Source organism: Palaemon carinicauda, chromosome 4, assembly GCF_036898095.1.
Source record: "Palaemon carinicauda isolate YSFRI2023 chromosome 4, ASM3689809v2, whole genome shotgun sequence".
In the NCBI taxonomy this organism is placed as follows: Eukaryota; Metazoa; Arthropoda; class Malacostraca; order Decapoda; family Palaemonidae; genus Palaemon; species Palaemon carinicauda.
Window position 1 is genome coordinate 87,848,985 of NC_090728.1, and position 26,884 is coordinate 87,875,868.

Below are 26,884 nucleotides of genomic sequence, written 5' to 3' on the forward strand. Positions count from 1 at the left end.
CGGGAAGTTAAGTCAAAAATTAATGGCAGTCCAGAAAAGGCGAGGGGGATGAGCGGAAACAAACGCTCTCCATCCGAGCCAAACGTAAAGTGAGCTAAATCACCAATGTGTGAGTGGGAGTGGTAGCAAACTAGCCCCCCCTATCCCCGCTAACTAGCGGTGTGGGTAGTTAACCCTCGCTAAATTTTAATGGCTTGTCATTTCAGCTTCGCCGAAAGTAATACCCCTAATAAATGACAAACTTATAACAGTTTGTATTTTTCTTAACATACAAAACTGAATTCTTTACTATAGGAGATATTCTAGCGCGAGCTGGAAAATACGGCAGAAAACCTTATCAAGATCGTTAACGACCGGGCAGGTAGTTATCCACCTGTTAGCGTTGGGGGACCGCCGGTCGGTAGCTACTGTTTACCTTCCATCGGATTCTAGCTAGGACTCTTCTAGGGGGTGGTGACGGAGGGAAGATTTGTGTAAAGAATTCAGGTTTGTATGTTAGGTAAAATACAAACTCTGTTATAAGTATGTCATTTGTTCCTACACTTGATACAAACCCTCATTCTTTACTATGGGAGACTTAGTCTTGAGGATAGGGTGGCCAAGGAGTTCCCTATTCCTAGGGAAAATAATCCTCAGACTAGACTTTTGAAGAAAAAATATCCCGTTAATCTTCTTTCTTTGTAGATCCCCATAATCTTAGCGCAACTGAAAGTTTGTAGCTTCGTGGAAACAAATGTTTCAGGATGAAGAAGGTCAGAAACATTCGACTCGGACCCTTTCATACTTAGGATTCCCCGACCTTGAAAAGGGGAAACCTCATGACTACGAGTATAACTTATACCCAGTGAGAAGAATCTGATTAGTTTCATACCTTATTTCTATTGGTGAGTCCAGCTGAAACTAGCTACAGACTAGGATACCCAGATGGGAGGGAGATGGAAATGAAGAAGATAGATGGATGTCCTTAAAACCTAGTGTAACACAGAATCCTCAACCAATGGCTACTGTCCCCTTTAAGGGCGTAAGGTAGCTACAGCTCCTGTTGACCTGCCACAATACGCCCAATAGAAAAGGTGTCTAGAGACCTGTGTGTCACATCGCTCAAATAGTGAGAGGTGAATGTAGATTGACGTTTCCAGATCACAGCTCTCAAGACTTGGGAGACTGAGAAATTTCTCCTCAATGCCAGTGAGGCCGCCACTCCCCTAACTTGATGGGCTTTGGGTTGTGCTGCCTCTGGGTCTCCGTGAATGGCTCTCGCAATAACTTTCTTGAGCCAGAAAGAGATGGTGTTGCGAGATTCCCTTCTTTATCTTGTTGGTACTGAGGAAGAGATGACTGAGGCATGGTCTGAAAGGTCTGGTGCGCTTCAGGTATTTCCTTAGCACCCTGACTGGGCACAGTAACAATTGGTCTGTATCCTGTGTTACCTTATTGAGGCTGGAAAATTGAAATTCTCGTAACCTCTCATTGGCAGATGAAGGATTCTGAGTTTTGGCCACAAAGCCTGGCACGAAGTTGAGAGAGACTTTCCCCCATCCTCTAGAATGGGTGGCATTGTAAGACAGGCCATGCAGTTCACTGACCCTTTTTGCCAAGGCCAGAGCTACTAGGAAGACTGTCTCAAGGGTTAGAAAGTAGTCACAGGTCCTATTTAAGGGCTCATAGGGTGGACCCTTCAAAGAACGTAAGACCAGGGACACGTCCCAAGGTGGTGGTCTAATCTCAACTGGGGGACAAGATCTCTCAAAACCTGAAGTGGAAAGGTCAACCCCTCTCAATCTACAGATGAGGCTCAGGGCTGAACGATAGCCCTTAATTGCCGATACTGAGAGGAGCTTCTCCTCCCTGAGGTACAAAAGGAAGTCTGCCACTAAAGGAAGAGAGGGATCAAGTGGAGACACCTCGCCCTCTACCCAAAACTGCAAACATTCTCCATCTTGCTTGGTAGAGGTTTGTGGAAGATTGGCGCAGGTGCCTGGAAAGCCTCTGCATCTGAGGAGTGACTGGACAGCCTTCAGGCGTGAAGCTTCAGAAAGGGAATTCTCCCGTGGGGGACACCACTGTGTGGCTGCGTCAGCAGGAGGAGTTTTGCAGGAAGTAACCTTGGAACCTGAACCAGCAGGGAAAGAAAGTCTGCGTACCATTCTCTGCTTGGCTATGCCGGAGCTATTAGGGTTAGCTTGCTCTTCCGGGAGGTCCTGAGTTTGTTGATCACCCTTTTGAGCAGGCAAAAGGGTGGAAAGGCGTATGTGTCCAGGTTGTCCCAAGAGCGTTGAAGGGCGTCCTCGATCGATGCCTGATGATCTGGAACTGGGGACCCGTAGCGGGGAAGTTTCGCATTCAGAGAAGTGGCGAACAGGTCTAATGTGGGGAAACCCCACAAAGCTATTTCTGCCTTCGCTACTCGAGGATCCAAAGACCATTCGCCACTCAACATTTGGTGATGCCTGCTTAGTTGATCCGCCATGATGTTTCTCTAACCCAGAATAAACTTGGCTGTGAGAGAAATGTTGTGACCTTCCGCCCACTGGCAAATCTGTACCACTAGCAGACAGAGGTCTCTTGCCAGAGTATCCCCTTGTTTGTTGATGTACGAGATGGCTGTGGAGTTGTCGCACATCGACACCACCTCTCTTCCTTGTATATCTTCTAAAAAGTATTTTAGGCCTTTCCAGGCTGCTAACAAGTAAAGGTGATTTATATGGAGTTTGTTCTATCGGAGACCAGACTCCTGATACTAACTTCGGGCCTAGGTGGGAACCCCAGCCCCGTAGCGATGCGTCCGAAAAGAGTTTTAACTTTGGATTGGGGCTTTGGAGTGGAATGCCTGTTTGGGTATTCTCTCTGGTTGACCACCACTGAAGATCTTTTATCACCAGAGCTGGAACCTCCACTGGCAAGAATGGGGAATCGATCTTTTGGGACCAATGGGTCTTCAGGTGCCACTAGAGACCTCTCATTCTTGATCTTCTGCCTGGAACTAATTTTTCCAGGGAGGAAAGATGGCCCAGAAGACTGCCACAACTTGGCTGGAGGAGGCAGTGGAGATAAGAGTTGGGCGATGGATTGTTCCAGTCTCATAAGTCTGACTTCCGAAGGGAACACCCTCCCTACCTGGGTGTTGATGGACATACCCAAATAGTTCATGACTTTGTTTAGAATCAAACAAGACTTCTCTACATTTACAAGGATCCCCAGATCCCTGCAAAGGTCGAGAAGCCTTCTCAGGTGATCCAGAGCTTGTTCCCTGGATGAGGCCAGTAGCCGCCAATCATCTAGATACCTTAGCAGTCTTATCCCGTGCTTGTGTGCCCACGAGGAAAAGAGTTTGAAAACCCATGTAAACACCTGAGGGGCGGTCGAGAGACCGAAGCATAGGACTTTGAACTCGAAGCTTCAACCCTGAACCAGAAAGAGTAGGAATTTCCGAGATGAGCGATGGATCGGTATTTGCAAATATGAGTCTTTTAAGTCCACAGATGCCATAAAGTCTCCTGGACGCACCGCGTGGATCATGGAGGCTGCTGTCACCATTTTGAATGGAGTTTGCTTCACAAACAGATTCCAGGTAGAGATCGATTACTGGTCTCCAACCCCCCCAGGGCTTTCTCTACCAGAAAGAGGCAACTGAAAAACCCGTTGAGGTGTTGGGGACTCGTTGGATGGCGCCCTTTAGAAGTAAGCTCTGGATCTCCTGAGCTAGGGCCTGCCGTTTCCCGAGATTCCAAGGGACCTGGGAAGACGAAATCGGAGGAGGAATTATGAGAGGAGAGCCTATGAATGGGATGCGGTACCCCCAAAAGAAGCGCCTTGATGGGCCATTGCATGGCCCCCATAGCTTTCCACCTCATTCAACTCCCTTGCAGACAACCCCCTACGCACTGGAAGGGGGGAGCCGAGACCCTATTTCTGTCTAGGGTTCCTCCCTCTGCCTTTAGCCTTGGGAGGAGCAGACTTTCCTCTGCCCATAGGTTTTGCTACAGAAGAAGGGTGGCTGAGGCTCTTGGCTGGGAGTGGAGCCGTAGTTGTGGTCTAAGGTTGTGGAGTTGGCTGCTGTTGCATTGTGCGAAAGGAGGCAGCCTTTTGCATCGCGGTGTCCTGCGTCTCTTTCCTCCAATATCTAAGATAGAGGAAACTGCTTGTTTAGAAAAGAGGAGAGGTTGTAGAAGGTCCGAGTTTCTCAAATCTGATCTCTCGGCCTTACAGATGCTCCTATGAAGTCTGGAAACTACCGATTCCCTCCTTTTGATGACCCAATTACCCCACATGGTCGCTGTTGTAGCAGTTAGGAAGTCCACTGTCTTGGCCCCAACAGCTAGTTCTTCCTGTAGGGACTGCATGGAGTTTTGGTTTAACAGGTCCTCGTGACTCGCTAGGTAGCCAACTGTACCAGACCAAGTGTCAAACCAAGATAAAGCCTTCATAAGGGACATTGAAGCTGCTTTCATTGCCGAGGCTTCTGTGGCTGTGAAAGAGACTTGAAGAGAAGAGTGTCTCTCCGAGGAGCAGCCAGGTGTGAGCCTCGCCGTGAGGGGATCCAGGGTCAGGAGAAGGGTTGGCTTCTCTGACCTTGTAAAAGCACTTTTGCCTCATAAATGGTTATTGTAAAAGTTTATGAGATCCCTGAGACTTCAAGGAGCCCGTTTCTCCCAAGACAGCCTGCGAGACCTTCCTCAGACGGCCTGCAGTGTGAACAGACCAGGGAAATTCAATTCTGGTCTTAGGGTTCGGTGGAGGACGACATAGTCTGTCTAAAGTTGGAGCGTCAGTATATCGAGGAGACAGATGTAGATCGCCGAGGCCTGAGATATTACACACAGTTCTTAGAGCCCTCAAATCGGAGGACTCGAGTCCTTTGATGGTTGCTCTTCTGAGGAATCCTCAAGCTGCGCTAATTCCTCGTGAGTTATTACAGGAGGAAGGGCGATAGAAGTCAGCATGTCTGGAGTTAATAGCGAAGTAGGAGACCATATTGCTGTTATTACAGGGGAAGGCTGAGCGCTGGATAATGGCGCCGCGAGCGCATGACCTTGCGTGGAAGTCGACGGTCTAGGAGAAGGTGACCGAATTATTGGTACTGCCTTAATAGGATTCTTAGAGATTCCTCTCTTTAAAGGGTCTGAAGAACGAGGTGGAAGAGGTTGAATTGATCGGCCATCTGGCTTTTTCCCTCTGCTCTCAACAGAAGAGAAGAAGGGTTGAACCCCTGCGTCTTCTTCCGAGGTTTTCACGAGGCTCGTATCCGTAACTCATTAGGGAGCAAGGGAACCGGAGTTGTCCTGTCTGAAACACGAGGGCGAGGTGATTGACCCCGCGAGAGTATGACCGGAGACTTGCGCGATCGGGAAGTTGAAGGGTGAGAGTGCTCTCTCTCTGATGACACATAGCGAAGGTGAGGAGAAGTACTCTTTCTCCCTTTCCAAGAGCGTTCAGAGATCCTCGAACTAATATGTGAAGGAGAGGGATCGAGGTCATGGCACGCTTTGCCCTTGGCCGCTCTCCTGGCGCGATTAGATGAAAAATCGTGGAAAAAGCTTCTCTTAGGGGAGCGCTTATTACGCTTTGGAGAGCTCTCTTGTGATGAAGAGCGAGAACTTAACGTAGCGCTCTTTCTTGAAGCGCCTAGATCACTTAGAAGATCCCTCGCAAGAGGAAGACAATAGCGAGGCAGAATGATGACAAGAGGAAGCGCTCTTATGTTTGTGACGAGAGCGCTTATAGTCTCGCGGCGAGACATCTCGAAGAGATAGAAGGCGAGGAAGAGCGAGAATGATGATTCCTCTTCCTATGTCGCCTGTCTCGACGGCGAGATCGTCTGGGCAAAGGAGAGCGAGCTCTCCTTTTCCTCTTCTCTCTCTCTCCTTCTAGCCTCCGCAGAGAGCGAGGAGGAGGAGGAGGAGATACTGCGATGTTTGCGCTTGCGTTGTGATTTTGTAGAGGCACAAACGGAGTGCACAGTAGGCGCTGCAGGAGCTGAACTTACTATATCAACTGAAACTTCCGCAGGCGCCGACTGAGTTGACGGGAGGTAGGCGAGGTCCGGAACTCCCGAGGGTTCTAAAACAGAAGGAACCCGAGGCAATAACTTGCCCAAGAGGAACTGGTTCCAAACTTCCTCCGAAGGAGAACCAGGAAGTCAAAGGGCAGGCCATACTGCTCGTACATGATCTGGAATGGAAGCGGTAACTGTCTCATTCCCGGTTGTGGAAAATATTGCCCCACTGGGGGAGGCAACGTGATCCGCCTGACCAAGAGGAAAGGGGGTTAAATCAATGGTGTCACTCTTCCTCAACTTCCCCCAGAGGAGGGAGGCAAGGAAGAGTCTGAAGGGAGAGATCGAGAGGCCGAAGAAGAGGCCCGAGACTCTTACCTTTCAACGGCGAACCTGGAGGTAACGAGTCCCTCTTGGATTTCTTCTTCTTCCTCTTCTCTAACTTTTCCCACTGAGAGGGCGACCACTCTCTACATACTTGGCAGGGGGAGCCTTCAGAACACATGACCTCTGCATGTAGGGCATAGGGAATGAGGATCTACCTCCGGCGGTGACAAAGGTGCCACAGGATTTCGGGGGAACCCCGGGTCATAATAGAGGACATCACATCTAACAATGAAAAAAGAAAGAATTAATCAAAAACACAATAAAGAAAGGCTAGTCTGCCAGTCAAACAAAAGCAGGAGCAGCGGTGTTACCACTGTGACGGCTAGAATTCGATTGAAGGTAAACAGTAGCTACCGCCCGGCGGCCCCCCACCGCTAACAGGTGGATAACTACCGCCCCAGTCGTTAACGACCTTTATGTTAAGGTTTTCTGCCGTATTTTCCAGCTCCTGCTAGAATATCTCCTAAAGTAAAGAATGAGGATTTGTATCTAGTGTAAGAACAAATAGTGTGGTTTGTATTCCAGTTACGGAACAATTATGTATTTGCGATATACAGCCCAGCGCTGGAGCCCAATATACTATTCAGCACCATACTGCAGCAGGGGAGGAAACCCTTTAATTTCACAAACAAAAGTTAGAAGAGGTTGGACAGCAAGATGCAAGAGAGGAAGTGGGAATGGAGGTAAAGTGTAAGGATATAAAGCTACGGGCTGAAGGAATGCTGCAAAGGCCCTTAAGTAATGCCTATAGAACACCATGAGTAAGTGCACTGATGGAACTATCCCTTATGGGGGAACTAGTGGTGTGGAGAATGGGTGAGTAGGAGGGAAGTAGGAATGGTGGGAGGAGAGAGCATCAACATCTAACCTTAACCCTTTTACCCCCAAAGGACGTACTGGTACGTTTCACAAAACCCATCCCTTTACCCCCATGGACGTACCGGTACGTCCTTGCAAAAAAATGCTATAAAAATTTATTTTTTCATATTTTTTATATTTTTTTTTTTAAATTCAGGCATTTTCCAAGAGAATGAGACCAACCTGACCTCTCTATGACAAAAATTAAGGCTCTTAGAGCAATTTAAAAAAAATATACTGCAAAATGTGCTGGGAAAAAAATAACCCCTTGGGGGTTAAGGGTTGGAAATTTCCAAAGAGCCTGGGGGTAAAAGGGTTAATTGCACCCACACTCCCAAATGTCAACTCACTCAACTAATATAGTACCCCAAAAGATGACAAACTACCAAACTCTCGGTTATTAATCAAAGCACAAACTTTACTTCTACAAATTATAATGCACAAAAATCGGGAAATGTATAACACACCCTATACTACAGTTTCCAACAACCTACTCTTAAAAAAACATTTTCAAGTTATCTAATAGCTATTAATAATTGCATACTTTCTACAAGAAAATTCCTTTAAATTTCATTCAAAACAAAACATCTTATCAAATCATTTATTTACTAAGAGTCTGATAAGTTGAGGCAATACGGTAGAAAAATACAGCATTAAATCACTTCCAAAGCAGACTGTGTATTTCATTTGGTGGTGGGAAGAAATAGTCTAAAGTGTCCATCCCGTATTCAGTGCATAAATGGTAGTGTAGAAATTTAAAGTTTAAAATTTGGCTATAGTGTAATGCAAAATCAAATCTCCCTCTTTACAACTTTATAACTAGTAAAGTATATAGACTGCTGCCATGAAAGAATGCAAATACATACTGTGGGCCATCCAGAGGAATTATCTTGGCACTATAAGCTTAATGAATTTGAAGTCCTTCTCTTGCAAAATTTATGGACAGTATAAGCATATTCAGTAATACTCCTCTTTAAGTCTGTTCAACATAGGTCAATTCCAACTTTAGATTACTCATCCTTAACCCTTTTACCCCCAAAGGACATACTGGTACGTTTCACAAAACTCATCCCTTTACCCCCATGGACATACCGGTACGTCCTTGCAAAAAAATGCTCTAAAAATTTTTTTTCATATTTTCAATAAATTTTTTAGATAATTCAGGCATTTTCCAAGAGAATGAGACCAACCTGACCTCTCTATGATGAAAATTAAGGCTATTAGAGCAATTTAAAAAAAAAAATATACTGCAAAATGTACTTGAAAAAAAATAACCCCTGGGGGTTAAGGGTTGGAAATTTCCAAATAGCCTGGGGGTAAAAGGGTTAAGTAATACACAAAAAAATTCCATTTTACCTGACCTTCTGTTTCTATGTCCTGCAATAACAAATTCCTGTACTGTACAGACTTGTACTTCACATGGAAGGTTATCAATGCAAGTATCTGGGTTTTGTAAAATGATGGCAAGTTGCGAGTTCTTTTTCTTGTTCAATACACATACGGAGAACATACAAGTCGCTTTATCGGGTGAAAATCCAACCTACGTTAAAAACAGTCTTATGCCAGGTCTACTAGAACCAATTAATGACGTAGAGTAGGGTATTATTAGTGTCCCAATATATTTTTAAAAAATCAAAACCTATTTGTGAACTTTCACAATTACTTTTTTCTTTTCATGATTAGCCAATGAAAATAGCAGTAAAATATAAATTTTAGCCTAAAAACAAGAGACAATAATTTAGTAACCAAACATAGCTACACACTTTACCTTATATATAAGTTTGTTGATAGCAGAATCAAAAAATACCACGGTGAGTATGCCTAAGCCAACCAGAACTATTCCGAGGCTCAAAACACACCCTGAAATAAAAAAAAAAAATTTACATTGGTAACAGTAATAAAACAAACCAACATTATTATTTATAGAAAAATACACTACATAACTAGGATACATCTTAGAATTGCTGTAGCTGATGCATTTCTGACTCAATTTTACTATTCTGGCAGAATCTGGTAACAACCAAGAATTTCTAGCAACCGCTACCCAGTATTCACTGGTGGTCTGGGTCTAACAGCACTCTTAGCCTCCATTCTGATTCTAGCCGTCATGTTCCCAATGCTATCCAACAGGCCTGAAGTTTTTGTGAAGTTTCTTGACATACTTTTTCTCATTTCAATATGAAGGACCTTAGTAAACTCCAGATATGTCCAAGACTGCCAGAACGTCACTAGAACCTTCATGAGTAAGGTCGAGGTTGATCCTGACTGTATCCGACATGTAGAGGGCACCGCTACACTTTGGATTCCCCTTATGATGCATGCTGGAATACACATTATGAAAGAATTACAGCTGAAGGATAGAAGAAAATATCTTGCGTGCAGAAATAACTACAATAAAGCAGTCACTGTCTACCAAAAAAATCATGGGATATGAAGCATTGATCAAATTAGGTACGGTCCCATTCTACTTTGGGTCATTTCGAGGCTACTATAGTCATATTAAAGTTGGGAATAAACCAGACTGTTCAAGACACTTTATTAGGGAGAAAAGCATAGAGGTCAAGGCCGTTCCAGGGGTGTTGGAAAGCGTTCTTGAACACTGTATCTATGTCTGGCACCGATGAGCAGAATATTGGAAGTTTCCGATCTAGCAAGTCTGTGAATAAGTATTCTGTTAGAGAATCCCACAGTCAGGATCTTGTTTGGTATCTAAGTATGCAAAGACCATTCTGACCCAACAATCAGCATAGTCTTGCTCAGCTTGTCCACCACGATTTTCTTCCTACCAAGAATAAAGTGGGCTGTGGCAGAGATAGAGATGACAACTGCCCACTTGTGAATTTCCAATGCTAGCAAGCAAAGCTGCAAAAAAACACCTTGCTTGTTTACATCTGCGACTTTGGTTATATAACATCAAGTGACCAGTCAAAAAAGGGAAAAAAGTGCTGGAGCATGAGGAGAGCAACTTGAAGTTCCAACACGTTCTTAGGGCATCGACGTTTCTGGTTGCTCCACTGTTCTGAAGCTAGATGTTGTACGTGAGGAGCTCCCCCCAAACCTTCCTTCCACGCATCTGTGAACAAACGAAGGCCTGGTGGAAGCAACAGCAAAGTCAAGGCCTTTAAAAGCTTCCTCTCTGTCCACCCACCATTCCAGATCAAGTCTGGATTCTTCCCCTACCAGAACTAATTATGGAGAAGGGTTGCTGCCTGGTGACCAGTGTCTCTTCAACTCTTATTGATGAAGGAACCACAGGTGGAGATGACCATTCGGAATGAGACGTTCCAGGGAGCCTAGGTGTCCCAGCAACTTCTTCCAAAGATGTCTTGGCAGACAGGGATGTAATAGGAGGGGAGAACCACCTCTTGAAAGCATAGCAGTCTGTCCCAAGATGAGAAGATTTTTCCTACAACGGTGTCGATGTCTATACCAAGAAAAATTAAGTCTTTGTTTGGGCATTAGGATTTACATCTCCCAATTCACCATGATCCCCAAATCATGACAGAATGAGAGAAGTTTGTCTCGGTGGAGAAGTTACCCACCCGAGTCTGACAAGATCAACCACCATCCAGGTAGTACAGAAGATTCCAGAGTAAAAACTCTGGCTAATGAGAGACCAAAGCAAAATACTTCGAATTGGTACACTTTGCTCGCCATTACAAAACAGAGGTACTTCCTGGAGTCAGGATGGATTGGGATCTAGAAGCAAGCTTCTTTTAAATCTATCGTCATTGTGAAGTCTAACGGCCTGATCACCAGCCTGACTGTGGCTGAGCTCTCCACTTTGCCGTACAAACTTGTTCAGCGCTGAAAGGTCTACGACTGGCCTCTAGCCTCCAGAAGCCTTCTCTACAAGAAAGAGTAAACTGAAGAAGCCTGGGGAGTTGTCGTCAACCTCTTGTAGAACACCCTTCTCCAGCATGGCCTGAAGGGCTAAGGCCTTTGCCAATTCCTGGCGGTAGGATGATGATGTCACTGGTGGTTAAAAAAGAGGAGGGGAAGGTGATAAAAGGTAAGTGGTGTTTGGACTGAAAAACATCCAAAGTTCAATGTTCTGCGCTGTGATACCAACACCTCTTCTACCATGGTTGCAGGCATCCTCCCACAAGTGACATCATAGAAGGACTGCCCTGTCTAGTGGGGTAGTTGGCCTTGCTTTCTTCTCCCGGGTAGGTTACGCCCTTGACCTTGTCTGTTCTGAAAGGTCTGTTGTTGGTCAGTTCCATGCCTCAAACTGGAAGGGGTGGGAAGTGGGTTACTACTAGAGGTAGGCTTGTGTGCCTCTGGTAAGAGGCGATAATCTCGAGCAGCTAGAACTGGAGGTGGACTGTGGTTGCCAGAAGGATACCGCTCAGTGCAAAAGAGTTATGACTTGCCTTCTTCCATTTCTCAGCTTTCACCCCTACCTCTTCTGTTGGGAACAGAAAAGGATTCTTCACTGAGGCATTGTGGAGATTCAAGATCTCTCGCTGGTCGTTAGTTTGTGGAACCTGGAGGCTGTGGTGTGGCAAAATAAAGTTTGCTCACTGGTTGGCAGACTAATTAGCCAAAATTTTAAAAGCTTTGGCCTGTCAAGAAAACGTTCTTGAATGCAATCCACTTGTTAGGGCTCGTCAAGAAGACGTTCTTGAATGCAATCCACTTGTCTGGGTCTGTCAAGTCTTTGCTGTTGGCCAATAAGCGCCATACTGGACCAGTCGTTGATCCATGAAGAGGCCTAAAGAGTGGCCATTGCAATGCTCTCCATGTTCATGGTGTTTGTCACCATAAAAGGGGCAAGCTGTTCAGCTAGAACATCCACAGTGATGCCTCGAGTCAAAGAAGAAACTGCGGGGTCAATAGGTAAGGATGAAAGGGGAGCCTCCTGGATGCTGTAATACGTCCTTTGGTGACAAAAAGCAAGAGGAATCATCTGAAAGGATGTCCCTTCCCTTATAAAATCCTTCATCACAGAGACCTGCATGTTAACCTTACCTAGGGCTTCTGAGGACAGGTTTGACAATAGAAATTCTAGACGAAATCTGATGTCCGTAGGTACACAGCACAGGCTGTCAATGGCCGCTTTATTCCCTTAAGAGGAGAGCATGGGGCCTCCCTGATACTATTAACTAGACACATGCAGGCAAAAAACTGCAGAAATATGGACTGACTCACCCTCCTCAGTATCAAGGGCCTTAGATCCAGCAGGCTGAGAAAGGACACCATTAGAAACTTCCTATTCTGGTCGGACACTTAAGATACGGTAATTCGCATCAACTGGCAGATTAATTTTCATACTTCACAAGAGGGGATTACATATTACAAGAAGAGGGTAAAATTTCCTCATTTTAGGATAGATGTTGGTATCTAACAAGCTTTGAAAGAATAATTATGAACATTAGGGGAGTTTTCACAGAAAGAAGAAAAATCCATACAAAAGATAGTTTTTCTTATGGCTAGGTGGTAAGTTTTTCTTATGGCTAGGTGGTAAAGTGTGAGAGTAGCTTCAGATATATTTCTTGACAAAATGAAAATTTCAAAATCTAAGCCTTACAAAACTTACCATTGCTCAATAAATAAATGACCTTTCTTTAAGAAGTTAATGTATAATATCTAAGCAAGAAGGCATCTTTTTACTTGCTCTTGCTACAGAGGAACTGGATGTACTTTAAAGAAAAGAAACCACATTTAAAGATATACCTGTACTATAGTTTGTAGATCAAAAGGTTTTAAAAGTTTGGGCTGGATTACAAAACATTTATTGGCTGGTCTAAAAATAGTTCTGAGTGGATTATCCTCAAAAAATTTATTGGTTCATTTATTGTCTTACATTTTATCATATACAGTAGCAGGAAGCACTGTGTTCAAAGAAAATACCTTCAATAAGTACCATATTTATGTCAGCCAGTTCCATTACTCTGAAAGGCAACAATCTCAGAGCTTCAGTAATCAATGGCTGATACTGAAGTAAAAGACATGAAAAAAATACTTTTGTGAGGTCAGGTGACAGTACTGTAAAGCTAGTATGTCAAAAATCATATTAAATGTTGAAAAAACTGTACTTTATTTAATTTATGAAAAGGTAACTGGTTGATGAGGAAATGTGACTACAGGTTTGATACCCCTAATATGATATCTAAATACACCAAATATCAAGACTAAAGAAAAGACCAACTTATAAATGATGTGATGATCATTGATCTCAAGTGTTTCAGGCATGGGAATTACAAATCAAAAACCTTAACGAAGGCCACATTTCAACACAGAACAACAGGAACTTAGCAACAAGTAAAGGCCAAAGTATTTATCAAGAATTAGCAGGCTTAAAACAGGAATTACTATAAGATTTCTAAAATTCTAGGTTCCCAACCTTTGAACTTTTTGCATCTCTATTTTCTGAGGATGGGGAAATTATTCCTGAGAAAATACAAATGGAAGTACTTAATTAAATTTCAATGTAATAAATGAACTAGAATGTTTGTAAGTAGCTCACAGTCAGTTTTATAATTATGCAATACAACATCACACCAAGTTTAAAACACAGTAGGTTACTAATATCAAATAAATATCCAAATTTCTCTATGTATGGAAACTGGTAATAGTGTTTGACAGCACATACTTTATTGTACAGTATACGAAAAACTCTTAAATAATTAACCTATTTACAAGCAAATATAGATCCCACACACTGATGCACATTAGGACAAGCATGGACGAGTTGGTACAACAATAATGACAATGTTAGGTCAAAGACACCAAATATTTAGTCAATAGTATGAGTGGAAGGGAGGAGAGCATTTACAGTATGATTGATGTGTTTAAATTACATACTACAGTATATCTTTATCTAGTAATATCAAATCATTACTCACTACATTCATACAAATCATGTAAGTGGATAAAAATGACTACTGCTCCTAAAATAGGGCAATTAAATGAAAAAGGATGGCAATTATCAAATACTCAGTGACCAGGAAAGTCATACATTATATTAAGGGTCTGGAGTTTTGAAGATAATTGTTCACTGGGGAAGACAGTTAGAAACGACGAATCATACTCAGTGACTCGGAACATTTATTAATCGATAATTCCTTGGGATGAGAGTACCAATAAAAATGAGTACAATGCTTCGAACATGTCCTAATCTTATTAAAAAGGATAAACAGATTGACACATGAACTCTAATTTCTTATTCAGTGAATCAGTCTACTGTAATTAAGAAAAAAAATGGATGAAAGTTGATTGATTCAAAGTTTTCATTAACGCCGAAGTTCCTGCGTGAAGAATGGCAGCAAGGGTATGCTGTAGCTTTACAAGTCCATAGTTCAGGGTCTTTTCACCTGAATTGTGGCAAACTAAGACATTAGAGAACACCATACTAAATATTGATAGTGTCAGAAGGATTAACATTTTTAGAAGACTGAAGTTTTGTTAGAACCAGTATTGAGAAAGTCTATAGGATAATAGACCTCTCTCTAAATATTGTCAAGAGGTATCAGCTTAGGTCAGCATACCACAGATGGCAACAGACAAGACATGAAATCACACACCACCGAGGATTGTATCTTTACCATGAAATCCAAATTGAAAAAACCAGTTCTATGATTAAGCAAAAACTAACAGAGGTCTATTGACAAACTTCAACAAGTCCAGGTGCAATCAAAATCAGTATCAACTAGTCATTCATCAACTTATAACTTTAATTTGTTTAAAAAAAAAATGCTGGATCTAATATAAGAGGAACAGTACATTACACAAATTACCTATGGAATATGTTCTTCACAAAAATTGGGCTTACAATTTTTAAGTTTGTGTTAAAATTTCAATGTTGCGAGAGTACTCAAAAAGCAGAATCTAGAACCTCCTGCCAAGAGCATCAGTACCCAAAGCTTGGATTTGTCTTGAAAAACTATTACAGGCCTTGAACTCATCCATCTAAGTGAACACCACTACCACCTAAAGACGACAATTCAAAATGGGTGTTAGCCTCATTACCAACATAAGGGACAGTGTGTGTGTTATCAAGACATGACCATAACACTTTGAACAAGAATGTTATAATTTGATTTATGAATTTGGGCTATATGTCATAGTGCTGGGGCCTGAGACCATTTAGTAAATAGGTATAACTGTGGCAAAACCCTGGCTACACTAAAATAAAAGTTGAGGTTGAACAGCAAGGAAACATCAACATAGGTTAAGGAAGTTATAAATGCTATGAAACTAAGAATCCCTATGATATTAGTTACAACACATTGTTGTGGAAGTGCATTTCGTCCAGCAATCACAAAACCAGGTCCAGACGGCATGAGATGGGGCCCTTGTGTGTCAAAAACACAACAGACTTGAACCTCAGTGCAGTCAAGTACTATTCTTAACAGGCATCTTTAGTGCAAACAGATTTTATTTTTTTTTTTTGGACATCACTAACTCGGGTAGAAATCTAATTACAGTACTTGTACAAATACTTACGGCAAATTCAAAATGTCATATCTTATGAAATAAAACATAAAAATTACCACATGTCAAGGTTCCTCTTACATTTCATAGATTGGCTCTAAGTTATATTCATGTAAAAGCTAAGCTTAAAACCTACTACCGCTAGAGAGTTATGGGGTCTTTTGACTGGCCAGACAGTACTACATTGGATCCTCCTCTCTGGTTACGGTTCATTTTCCTTTTGCCTACATACACACTGAATAGTCTGGCATATTCTTTACATATTCTCCTCTATCCTCATACACCTGACAACACAGATTACCAAACAATTCTTCATCACCCAAGGGGTTACTGCACTGTAATTGTTCAGTGCCACTTTCCTCTTGGTAAGGGTAGAAGAGACTCTTTAGCTATGGTAAGCAGCTCTTCTAGGAGAAGGACACTCCAAAATCAAACCACTGTTCTCTAGTCTTGGGTAGTGCCATAGCCTCTGTACCATGGCCTTTCACTGTCTTGGGTTAGAGTTCTCTTGCTTGAGGGTACACTCGAGCACACTCTCCTATCTTATTTCTCTTCCTCTTGTTTTGTTAAAGTTTTTATAGTTTATATAGGAGATATTTATTGTTGTTACTCTTCTTAGAATATTTTATTTTCCTTTTTTCCTTTCCGCACTGAGCTATTTTCCCTGTTGGAGCCCCTGGGCTTATAGCATACTGCTTTTCCAACTAGGGTTGTAGCTTAGTAAGTAATAATAATAATAATAATAATAAGCGAGAGAAAGATTCAAGTTAAGATAGACTCCTAGAAAGGACTTCATCCAACTATAAAAGCACAATAAAAAACTGTAATAAAAAATTCAAAACTATTACAAGCAATTATATGGAAATCATAAAGGCAAATGGTATGGTTCAATTCAATTTGATTTATAAGATTTAACCTACAAGACCCAAGCTGGTGCCAGAGGCCATTCAGTACTGAAGTGTAATTAGAGGAAAACTCTACAACTGCATAATGATGGAAAAGTCAAGAAGTTGGACAGCAGGACAGAAGATTAAAGTGGGAACAGAGAGAGCGGAAGGCTAAAAAGTTAAGTTTGTGCAACTATAGCTCCAAAAAGGGAAGTAGCAAAGACTTTTCAGTAATACCTACAGTGCAAAAAAGGGAGGTGCAAAAGGTATGGTAAAGGCTTGTAAATCTATCAATGTACAGTTATGTAAAACATGACCTATAGTGAAGACAGTGGCAAGTATTTAAAACCTAGAAAAATTTTGGGGTTCGAGAACAATTCTAGTGCTTTCCTGGCAACTGTAATATAATCAATAGCTACCACTGCAAATGGGATGCATCTGAGAGCTGCATTTAGCAGATTTTATGATATTGTGAGCAGATATATTTAGAACATACCTGCACAAGATGGAGATCAGAGGAACTTTTAGCAGTATGAACAACACTGATCTCAGGCACAGAAAAAATTAAAAAGTTAGTGTATCTGGATGTTGTGGGTGAAGTGTTGAGGCAAGTGCAAGCAAGTGCAATATTAACATTAGGATATACATACATACATATACCAAAGGCACTTCCCCCAATTTTGGGGGGTAGCCGACAACAACAAGAAACAAAACAAAAAGGGGACCTCTACTCTCTACGTTCCTCCAGCCTAACCAGGGACTCAGCCGAGTTCAGCTGGTACTCCTAGGGTGCCACAGCCCAACCTCCCACATTTCCACCACAGATGAAGCTTCATACTGCTGAGTCCCCTACTGCTGCTACCTCCGCGGTCATCTAAGGCACCGGAGGAAGCAGCAGGGCCTACCGGAACTGCGTCACAATCGCTCGCCATTCATTCTTATTTCTAGCACGCTCTCTTGCCTCTCTCACATCTATCCTCCTATCACCCAGAGCTTTCTTCACACCATCCATCCACCCAAACCTTGGCCTTCCTCTTGTACTTCTCCCATCAACTCTTGCATTCATCACCTTCTTTAGAAGACAGCCATTTTCCATTCTCTCAACATGGCCAAACCACCTCAACACATTCATATCCACTCTAGCCGCTAACTCATTTCTTACACCCGTTCTCACCCTCACCACTTCGTTCCTAACCCTATCTACTCGAGATACACCAGCCATACTCCTTAGACACTTCATCTCAAACACATTCAATTTCTGTCTCTCCATCACTTTCATTCCCCACAACTCCGATCCATACATCACAGTTGGTACAATCACTTTCTCATATAGAACTCTCTTTACATTCATGCCCAATCCTCTATTTTTTACTACTCCCTTAACTGCCCCCAACACTTTGCAACCTTCATTCACTCTCTGACGTACATCTGCTTCCACTCCACCATTTGCTGCAACAACAGACCCCAAGTACTTAAACTGATCTACCTCCTCGAGTAACTCTCCATTCAACATGACATTCAACCTTGCACCACCTTCCCTTCTCGTACATCTCATAACCTTACTCTTACCCACATTAACTCTCAACTTCCTTCTCTCACACACCCTTCCAAATTCTGTCACTAGTCGGTCAAGCTTCTCTTCTGTGTCTGCTACCAGTACAGTATCATCCGCAAACAACAACTGATTTACCTCCCATTCATGATCATTCTCGCCTACCAGTTTTAATCCTCGTCCAAGCACTCTAGCATTCACCTCTCTCACCACTCCATCAACATACAAGTTAAACAACCACGGCGACATCACACATCCCTGTCTCAGCCCCACTCTCACCGGGAACCAATCGCTCACCTCATTTCCTATTCTAACACATGCTTACTACCTGTGTAGAAACTTTTCACTGCTTGCAACAACCTTCCACCAACTCCATATAACCTCATCACATTCCACATTGCTTCCCTATCAACTCTATCATATGCTTTCTCCAGATCCATAAACGCAACATACACCTCCTTACCTTTTGCTAAATATTTCTCGCATATCTGCCTAACTGTAAAAATCTGATTCATACAACCCCTACCTCTTCTAAAACCACCCTGTACTTCCAAGATTGCATTCTCTGTTTTATCCTTAATCCTATTAATCAGTATTCTACCATACACTTTTCCAACTACACTCAACAAACTAATACCTCTTGAATTACAACACTCATGCACATCTCCCTTACCCTTATATAGTGGTACAATACATGCACAGACCCAATCTACTGGTACCATTGACAACACAAAACACACATTAAACAATCTCACCAACCATTCAAGTACAGTCACACCCCCTTCCTTCAATATCTCAGCTTTCACACCATCCATACCCGATGCTTTTCCTACTCTCGTTTCATCTAGTGCTCTCCTCACTTCCTCTATTGTAATCTCTCTCTCATTCTCATCTCCCATCACTGGCACCTCAACACCTGGAACCGCAATTATATCTGCCTCCCTATCATCCTCAACATTCAGCAAACTTTCAAAATATTCCGCCCACCTTTTCCTTGCCTCCTCTCCTTTTAACAACCTTCCATTTCCATCTTTCACTGTCTCTTCAATTCTTGCGCCGGCCTTCCTTACTCTCTTCACTTCTTTCCAAAACTTCTTCTTATTCTCTTCATATGACTGACCCAGTCCCTGACCCCACCTCAGGTCAGCTGCCCTCTTTGCCTCACGTACCTTGCGCTTTACTTCCACCTTTTGCTCTCTATATTTTTCATACTTCTCTATACTATTACTCTGCAGCCATTCTTCAAAAGCCCTCTTTTTCTCTTCCACTTTTACCTTCACTCCTTCATTCCACCATTCACTGCCCTTCCTCATACTGCCTCCAACAACCTTCTTGCCACATACATCACTTGCAATCCCAACAAAATTTTCTTTTGCTAACTTCCACTCCTCCTCTAAATTACCAGTTTCTCTTACTCTCACCTCGTCATATGCCATTTTCAACCTTTCCTGATATTTACTTTTTACCCCCGGTTTTATTAGCTCTTCAACCCTCACTAGCTCCCTTTTACATCCACCTACTCTATTCCCCCACTCTTTTGCTACAACTAATTTTCCTTCCACCAAAAAATGATCAGACATACCGTTAGCCATACCCCTAAACACGTGCACGTCTTATATTAGGATATAATGTAGCAAATAATGTCTCCAAAATGCTGCTAAAGATAAGATTTCCAATTGATTATTATTTTTACTTTCTACAACATAGAGCAAGCATTCGGAAAAGGAAGGAAAATCATGTGGTGGAAGGGTTACCCTTGAGACAACTGTCCATTGAGAGTTACCTAATTTTTTAAAAACAGATTGTCACACACTCAAATGGGAGTTGAGTAATTCTTAATAGGCCACTACAATTCAACACAGCGTCTTAGGAAACTGGTCCAACGGGTTGTCAATCTGAGACCTTGTCTCCACGTTACGGGGCTGGGAAGCTAGTTTGAACAGGTTTCTTACTGGAGTCATCATTTTACTGTCTCAGCACTATGTTCTGAGTTTGTTTGCTCTGTCAACAGGTACACCGTTGAGAGGGGATGGAAGGAGGCTAAAAACGGCCGGAAACAGTTGCTTCGCCTACCACTGCAAAGTAAAGGCTAGACAGGCTCACATAATAACCAGCAATGAGCACTCTACTAAGAACAGCTGGGAAGGTAGGTGTAGTCAGTAGGCCTACAGCCATGGTAGACCTCTTTCAGACATGTCTGGCGTCGACATTCGCCAAGACGCCCAATCTTTATCTTTTTGTAATTCATTATTTTAATTAATTTAACCGCTCCCTTCTGTGTCCTTTCTCTCCGAGTGTCCAATCAATATTTTAAAATTTTCAATAATTATTTACCACTTGTGAGACATTGAGATCATTCAAGTAATTTATGAGTAAATGAGAGTCATGGATCACAATTATATAATTGAACACATTCATTTATTTTCAAAAAGATTTATGCTCATTTGATGTCAATTTAGAAAATAAATCCGCTTTACGATGTAAAATTTGACAATTTTCCCAGCTTCCCAATGTTGATTGTGCATGCCACGAAAATGAGTGACAAGATGAAGCATTCCAGAAGGGGAGAAAAATCCTTTAGTGGAAGGGACAGTAGACCAATTCTTACCAGAGTAACAGTTTCCCCCAAAAATAAATTTCTTGACTTCTGCAATCCTTTACAAAAAGGAGACATGGGCACTTGAAACAGGAATGGAGGTTTTTTTACATTCTCCTCTTTCCTCATACACCTGACAACACTAAGATCACCCAAAATTTTCACTCAAGGTGTTAACTATAGCATTTTAATTGCTCAGTGGCTACTTTCCACTTGTTAGGGTAGAAGACACTTTAGCTATGGTAGGCAACTCTTATTTAAGAATTATACTAAAATCAAATCCTTATTCTCCAGTCTTGGGTAGTGCCATAGACTCTGTACCATGGTCTTCAACTGTTTTGGGTTGGAGTAATCTTAATTGAGGGTCACACTAGTCTATCTGTTTCCTTATTTCCTTTCCTCACTGGGATATTTTCCCAGTTGAAGCCCATGGACTTATAGCATCCTGCTTCTTCAAACTAGGGCTGTAGCTTAGCTATTATTATTAATAATAATAATAATAATAATAATAATAATAATAATAATAATAATAATAATAATAATAATAATTCATAGTTGGAATACCAGACCAATCTACAAGATTTTGATTGATCATATGATACAAAGGGAAAAGGAATCTTTTGTAGGAAAAGGCAGCAAGTATTAAGTACTGAAGTAGCAGGATGGATGCATGGAAGGTTTGTCTATGAGCAAGGAAAAAAAAACAGACTATCATTAGACAACATTACTGATATCCAAATACTTTTCACTCAAGTTAACAAAAATAGTATTATTTGAATACTTATTTATCAAGCTTAGAACCCCTCTCTCCCTTACTAAACTTGCATTGAATTAAGTGGAGTCTCTCAGTAAACCTACATTGCCCAAACTTTGACAGCATGAAATATACTGAATATGAGTTTAGGGAAGTACTACACCAACTAATATCTAGAAAAAGGATCATGATGACACCTGTGACTTTATAACTAATAAACCCAAAATAATCAACAGGAGACACCGTTCCCTCTTGTTAGAGGAAAGATCCCCAAAAACATCTGGTGTTGCCACTTAAAAATATTATGAGGTAATTAAGATAGTATCTGTTGACATCACTGGTACTATAGGCTTTCATATAACCTAGGTTAAGTATAATTCCATTTCTAATTTTTCTTAAAATTATTAACACTACTGTACAGTATTGTTACTTTTTTATGAATTATCACGCTAAAGTATTACTAACCTCACTACATTTGAAATGTGGCACTGTATTTATTTCCCCCATTAGTATTATGGGTGCATAAATTTCTTTTTATGCAACAAATAAATTACAGTATATTTTTGTATAGGGACTATAAGTGTTAGCTTTGATTCTTTGGATTTAATTATCAATTGCAGGGGTTTCAAACATAATACCCGTAGATAATCGAGGACTACTGTACAGTAATGAGCTTTTAAACCAAGGCCAAGAAGCAAGGAAAGAGGAAAAACACATGCTAACATATAAAAACAAAAGGCAGAAACCAAGACCTGACAGGATACAAGACTTTTAAAATCATGAAGCAGAAACAAAGATCTGACAGGATACAACAAAACCTTTAAAAATCATGAAGCAACAGTGGGTGGTATAGCCTTGGTCAAATAGCACAGTGGCTAAAACAACTTCACAAGAATGTGTACATATAAAGCATGCTTTATGTAAAAAGTTCCAAATACAGAAAAAGAAAATACACTAAAGACCAAAGACAACCAAAGTACAGACACCTCTGAAAATAGACCACCACTGCCCAACCCTCCCTTTATCTTGGTCTCTCTCAGGCAAATCATCCCAGCCAATATCCAACTCCTCCATAGTTATCAAGTTAGCCAAGGCCTTAAACTTCCCACTCTTGTATAACAGAGTTGTCAATATAACAACATTTAAGGATGTGACTGAAGAACATGTTACAAATAATGCAAAGGATCGGTTGATCTTTCACTAGACATGAGTGTATATAAGATTTAAAAAAAAAATACATGAAATAGTTAATATAACAAGATTCCCTTCTAGTGACTTAAAACTACTCTCTCCAATGAAGCACTGTATCTAAATATAACTTGGTATACAGTCGATTTGAGGATCATTCTTTGCTGAGCATACCCAATTCTTAATGTGGCAATCAATAATACTCTACCCTGCCTAACCAATGTTAGAAGTTTTACTTCGCATAATCTGTTCTGCCCACCTCTTGATTTGGGAACTGATTTAAAGGTCAACACAATTTACATTTGATTTTTTTGTAAACAATAGAGTTTAGATTAGATTCGTATTGTAGAATTTGGGACTCAAAGCTGGCGTGGAGGTCTGGGAGACTATTCAGCACTGAGGTACAACTAAGGAAAACCAAGCAGTTACACTATTAAGTAAACTTAAGAGGCTGGACAGTAAAATGTAAGAAAGAAATAAGGAATGGAGGTAAACCAATACTGTACAGCATTAAAATAAAAATCTGCTAAGTACCACATCTATTAATACAGTACAATATCTAGCATTATCACTGCTACTTAAGAAGACCACAACTTTAAAGCAAAAGGAATGAAACCTTGGGTACTAAGCACTGTACTATCATAATACTTAAAAAATGGGAATCTTCAGTTAGGTAGACAGCTTAAATTTCAGTAACTACACGTCTTGAAAAATCCCTTTTGAAAACTGCCTAAATGGGACTGATCAGACTTGATAAACTATTGAAACCCATTTTTAGGTAACACAGCACACCAATTGGTGAATGTTGCAGACATTGAAACAGCACAACATTGTTCCAACAATGGAGAAACAAAGGATCAAGGCATATTGCATAAACACTATACAGGTACAGTAATCATTGTAGATAGATTTTTTAATTGACAGTCAAAGGAACAAGAATAATTTTTAGAATGTCTTAACTCTTCACCAGAGTTAAGGTTGTCTGTTAACTATCTTAACATAAGATAGAATCACATTATGAAATTTTGACAGTAATATTCTAGTACCTATGCCTTGAGACTGCTCTCCATGAAGAGTCAGCATTTTTTTTTTTCTTCAAAATCAAAAAGGGATGGGAATAATTTCAGAAACCCTATGTGACCCAGCACGTCTTTCCAACAAAGTTCGGAAAAAAGGAAAGGGCTATGAGCCAAGATTCTCTGTGGAAGTGAAACATGGTGATCCATTTAGTTCATGTTGGCTAACGCAAACAATTATAAAGTTTTTAACTACAGAACTGCCAAGAACTTTTTTAAGGCCTTGTCAAGGGGCGTTTAATAACGTAGACACGTGAATCCGAAAATACCTCTAAATTCTCTGACAGCCTTACCTATCATAGGGGAAGTCAACAAAATTAGATGCTCAATTATTGTTATAAGCAGAAATCAATGCAACTTAGTTTCAAAGGCTTTGTTCCTAAAAACACTTATGACAGCTTGCAATGCTGTTTCCAACACTGTCACAACATTAACACCCATTCTCAATGAGAACTGAATATTCATGTAAAACGCATTAGCTAAAAGGGAAACTTAAGTTCAAGAATAATTTTTTTTATCTACTAAAGCAAGTCTTTAGAATACATAGAACAGTAATTGAACACTATATAAATCACTAATCCTTTATGAATGAGTTACAATGTTTCAATAGAACTATGAAATCAACTTACCATAAATGTTTTAAAAACTTTAGCATTTGCATACCTATTTTACAATACAGTACTTCTAATCAATCATGTAATATTCACAGATTTAATCACAAAACATAACCCAAGTGTTAATGTTTGTCCAAAAAAACCATGCGAACAATGAACAAAAATAATATAAAACCTTAGCACCAAGTGCAATTAATGATAGTTCTACTACAGGAAAATAAAGTAATATTCACAAAAATTAAAGCCTTTCAATTTTGTACAGAGACTCCCCCTAAGAGCACGTGCAACAGAAAAGGTGTGGGACAGTGCGTCAAGATAAGTCTTCATATTTTCCTCTACCTTTGCTATAAGCCATGAAGACTTTTATTAATTTCAGTAGTAGTAGTTTGATTCGTCTGGGGAGGGTAGTCATGACTGCTTGCCACCAACGATGAGCAACAAATGAGCGCCGGCCTGATGTGTATATATAGTACAGTATTCAATATGTGAAGTGCTATACTGGATGCTAAATTAAATAGAAAGATAAAGAACTAAAATAACAAACTATGGAGAAAAAAAATAGTCCCATAGCAAGTACAGTAGTGTATTATACAGTACATAGCCTAAATTGGTGTAAATACCCGATTGCCGACTTCACCATATTACAGTAGATAAATGGGAGACATTAAAAAAAAAGTATCAGAAAGAGGCAATAAATTCATTAAACAAATACAGCACATTAAAGATTACAATGTTTTAAAAGGACTATAGTACTGTATACACCAAACTAATAAAACAATTCCAACTAAAACTTAAAACCATAGGATTTTCTACAAAAACAATTAGCTAATTCCTTCCTCCATGCAACCACCAGACCTATAGTATACTGGAAAGCATACAATACCTAACTATACAAGTAAATTAATCTGTAAAAAATCTTTTGTACAGTTTCAATTTCACTACACTTTACAGTTAGCCAAAGAGACGTATGACAGTTTTACATTAAAGCTGGTAATACGAAGTTTAGCACAAGAAAAAAGTTAACAATGCTGTCTGTAAAACAAATTTGCGGAGCTTGTAAACATGTGATTAAACACATTTTTATAAATTTTACGTAATGCAGTGCAGATAAAAGTTACTGTATTTGCTTAACCGCACTTTTGTAAAATTAATAAAAATGCACTAGATCACGTGTTTACAAACTCAATGACTGTTTTACAGGTAGCATTGCTAACAATTTCTTATTCACTAAACACAGCGTTACCTGCTGCATTGTACTGCTGTCAGATGCCTTCTTAGCTTTGTGAAGTGTACCAAAATCAATTAAGCAAACTGTACTTTCTTAAACACTTCACGATAGAAAAAAACCCATTATTTCTAAAATTTGACAGAACTCATGAACCAGAGTTCCCTATACAATACTTACCTAAAAATATCCACTTAACAGACATGCTGAGTCTGCTGGACTTTAAATTAAAGAATCTACAAATTCACTAGCACGGTAATTTGGGAAGATATGGTACAGGTATAAAGCGAACTCCATACTGTCCTTATGTAAATTCAAAACTAACCACTAACTTAGGATTTTTATTCTAAAATTTCAAAACTCAAATCAAAGTACAGATTTCATATAAAAACTACTGAATAATTGCACTATAATATGCTCTTTCTTGAAAATTATTCCATCAACCACTTATCAACCATATCTTTCAAGCACTTAAGATCAAGATATCCAGCACTGTATTATTATTTACTACGTAATTTTACTATAAAATATAATAAAAACAGCCTTGCAGCTGGTGCTATGTTTTATCAATAGGCGTAGGAGAAGATGAATGAAAATTTAAGAAAAAAAATTCTCCCCAATCCACAAGATGCCAAGGAAACCTAGATACTGTTGCCATGCCAATGATAGTAAAGCACTCTTCAACTGAAGGACCCTTTAGTTTGGATAAGTATACTGTATTCTAAATATAAACAAAACATGAAAAACTAAATAATTAAGTCTGAGACTGTACAATATAAACATCATTTAAAACATTTGCAGTATAGTCTAAAAATCAAAATACAAGAAATATTGAAAAATTATTTTATATGCGGTGGTAATGCTAACACTAATCCCAATCTGAGACTAAGCCAACTTAACATGCTTACTAAGCAAGACAGCTGACAATTCTTATTAAAATAGATCCGAGCTCAAAAAGATGAAACTAACTTTTATGCAATCCTAAGTCCAAATGACAAATTTGGAGATAATTTGTCAATTTTCCAGCTAAACAAACCCGAGTCCTTTACATAGGACAGAATAACAGCAAATCTGGAGAATACAGTAATCAAGATATTTACAATGAGATGTAGAGGTAGCCAGTAGTTACCAGCCAGGAGCTGGGAAGTCTCAGTCCCCTGAGCACTCGCTTTTGTTGCTGCCAGGACTTTATAGGGGGTAGGTGATTGAGGAAAAGTATGTGCAAAGGACTCAGGTTTGTTCAGTTAGGAAAACTATGTCAAATTTGGAGATAATTTGTATTTTTCCCAAACTAATACAAACTTGTAGTTATG

General features: G+C 40.4%; 1 protein-coding gene across 1 annotated transcript in view; it reads right to left on the reverse strand.

Moving 5' to 3' along the window:
* LOC137639560 (lysosome membrane protein 2-like) overlaps nucleotides 1–26,884 on the reverse strand; it is a 101,204-nt gene that overhangs the window by 50,193 nt on the left and 24,127 nt on the right. The window contains exon 2 of the mRNA XM_068371823.1: nucleotides 9,009–9,100. Within this exon, the coding sequence (XP_068227924.1) occupies nucleotides 9,009–9,100 (92 nt within the window). The remainder of the gene's footprint in view (nucleotides 1–9,008; nucleotides 9,101–26,884) is intronic.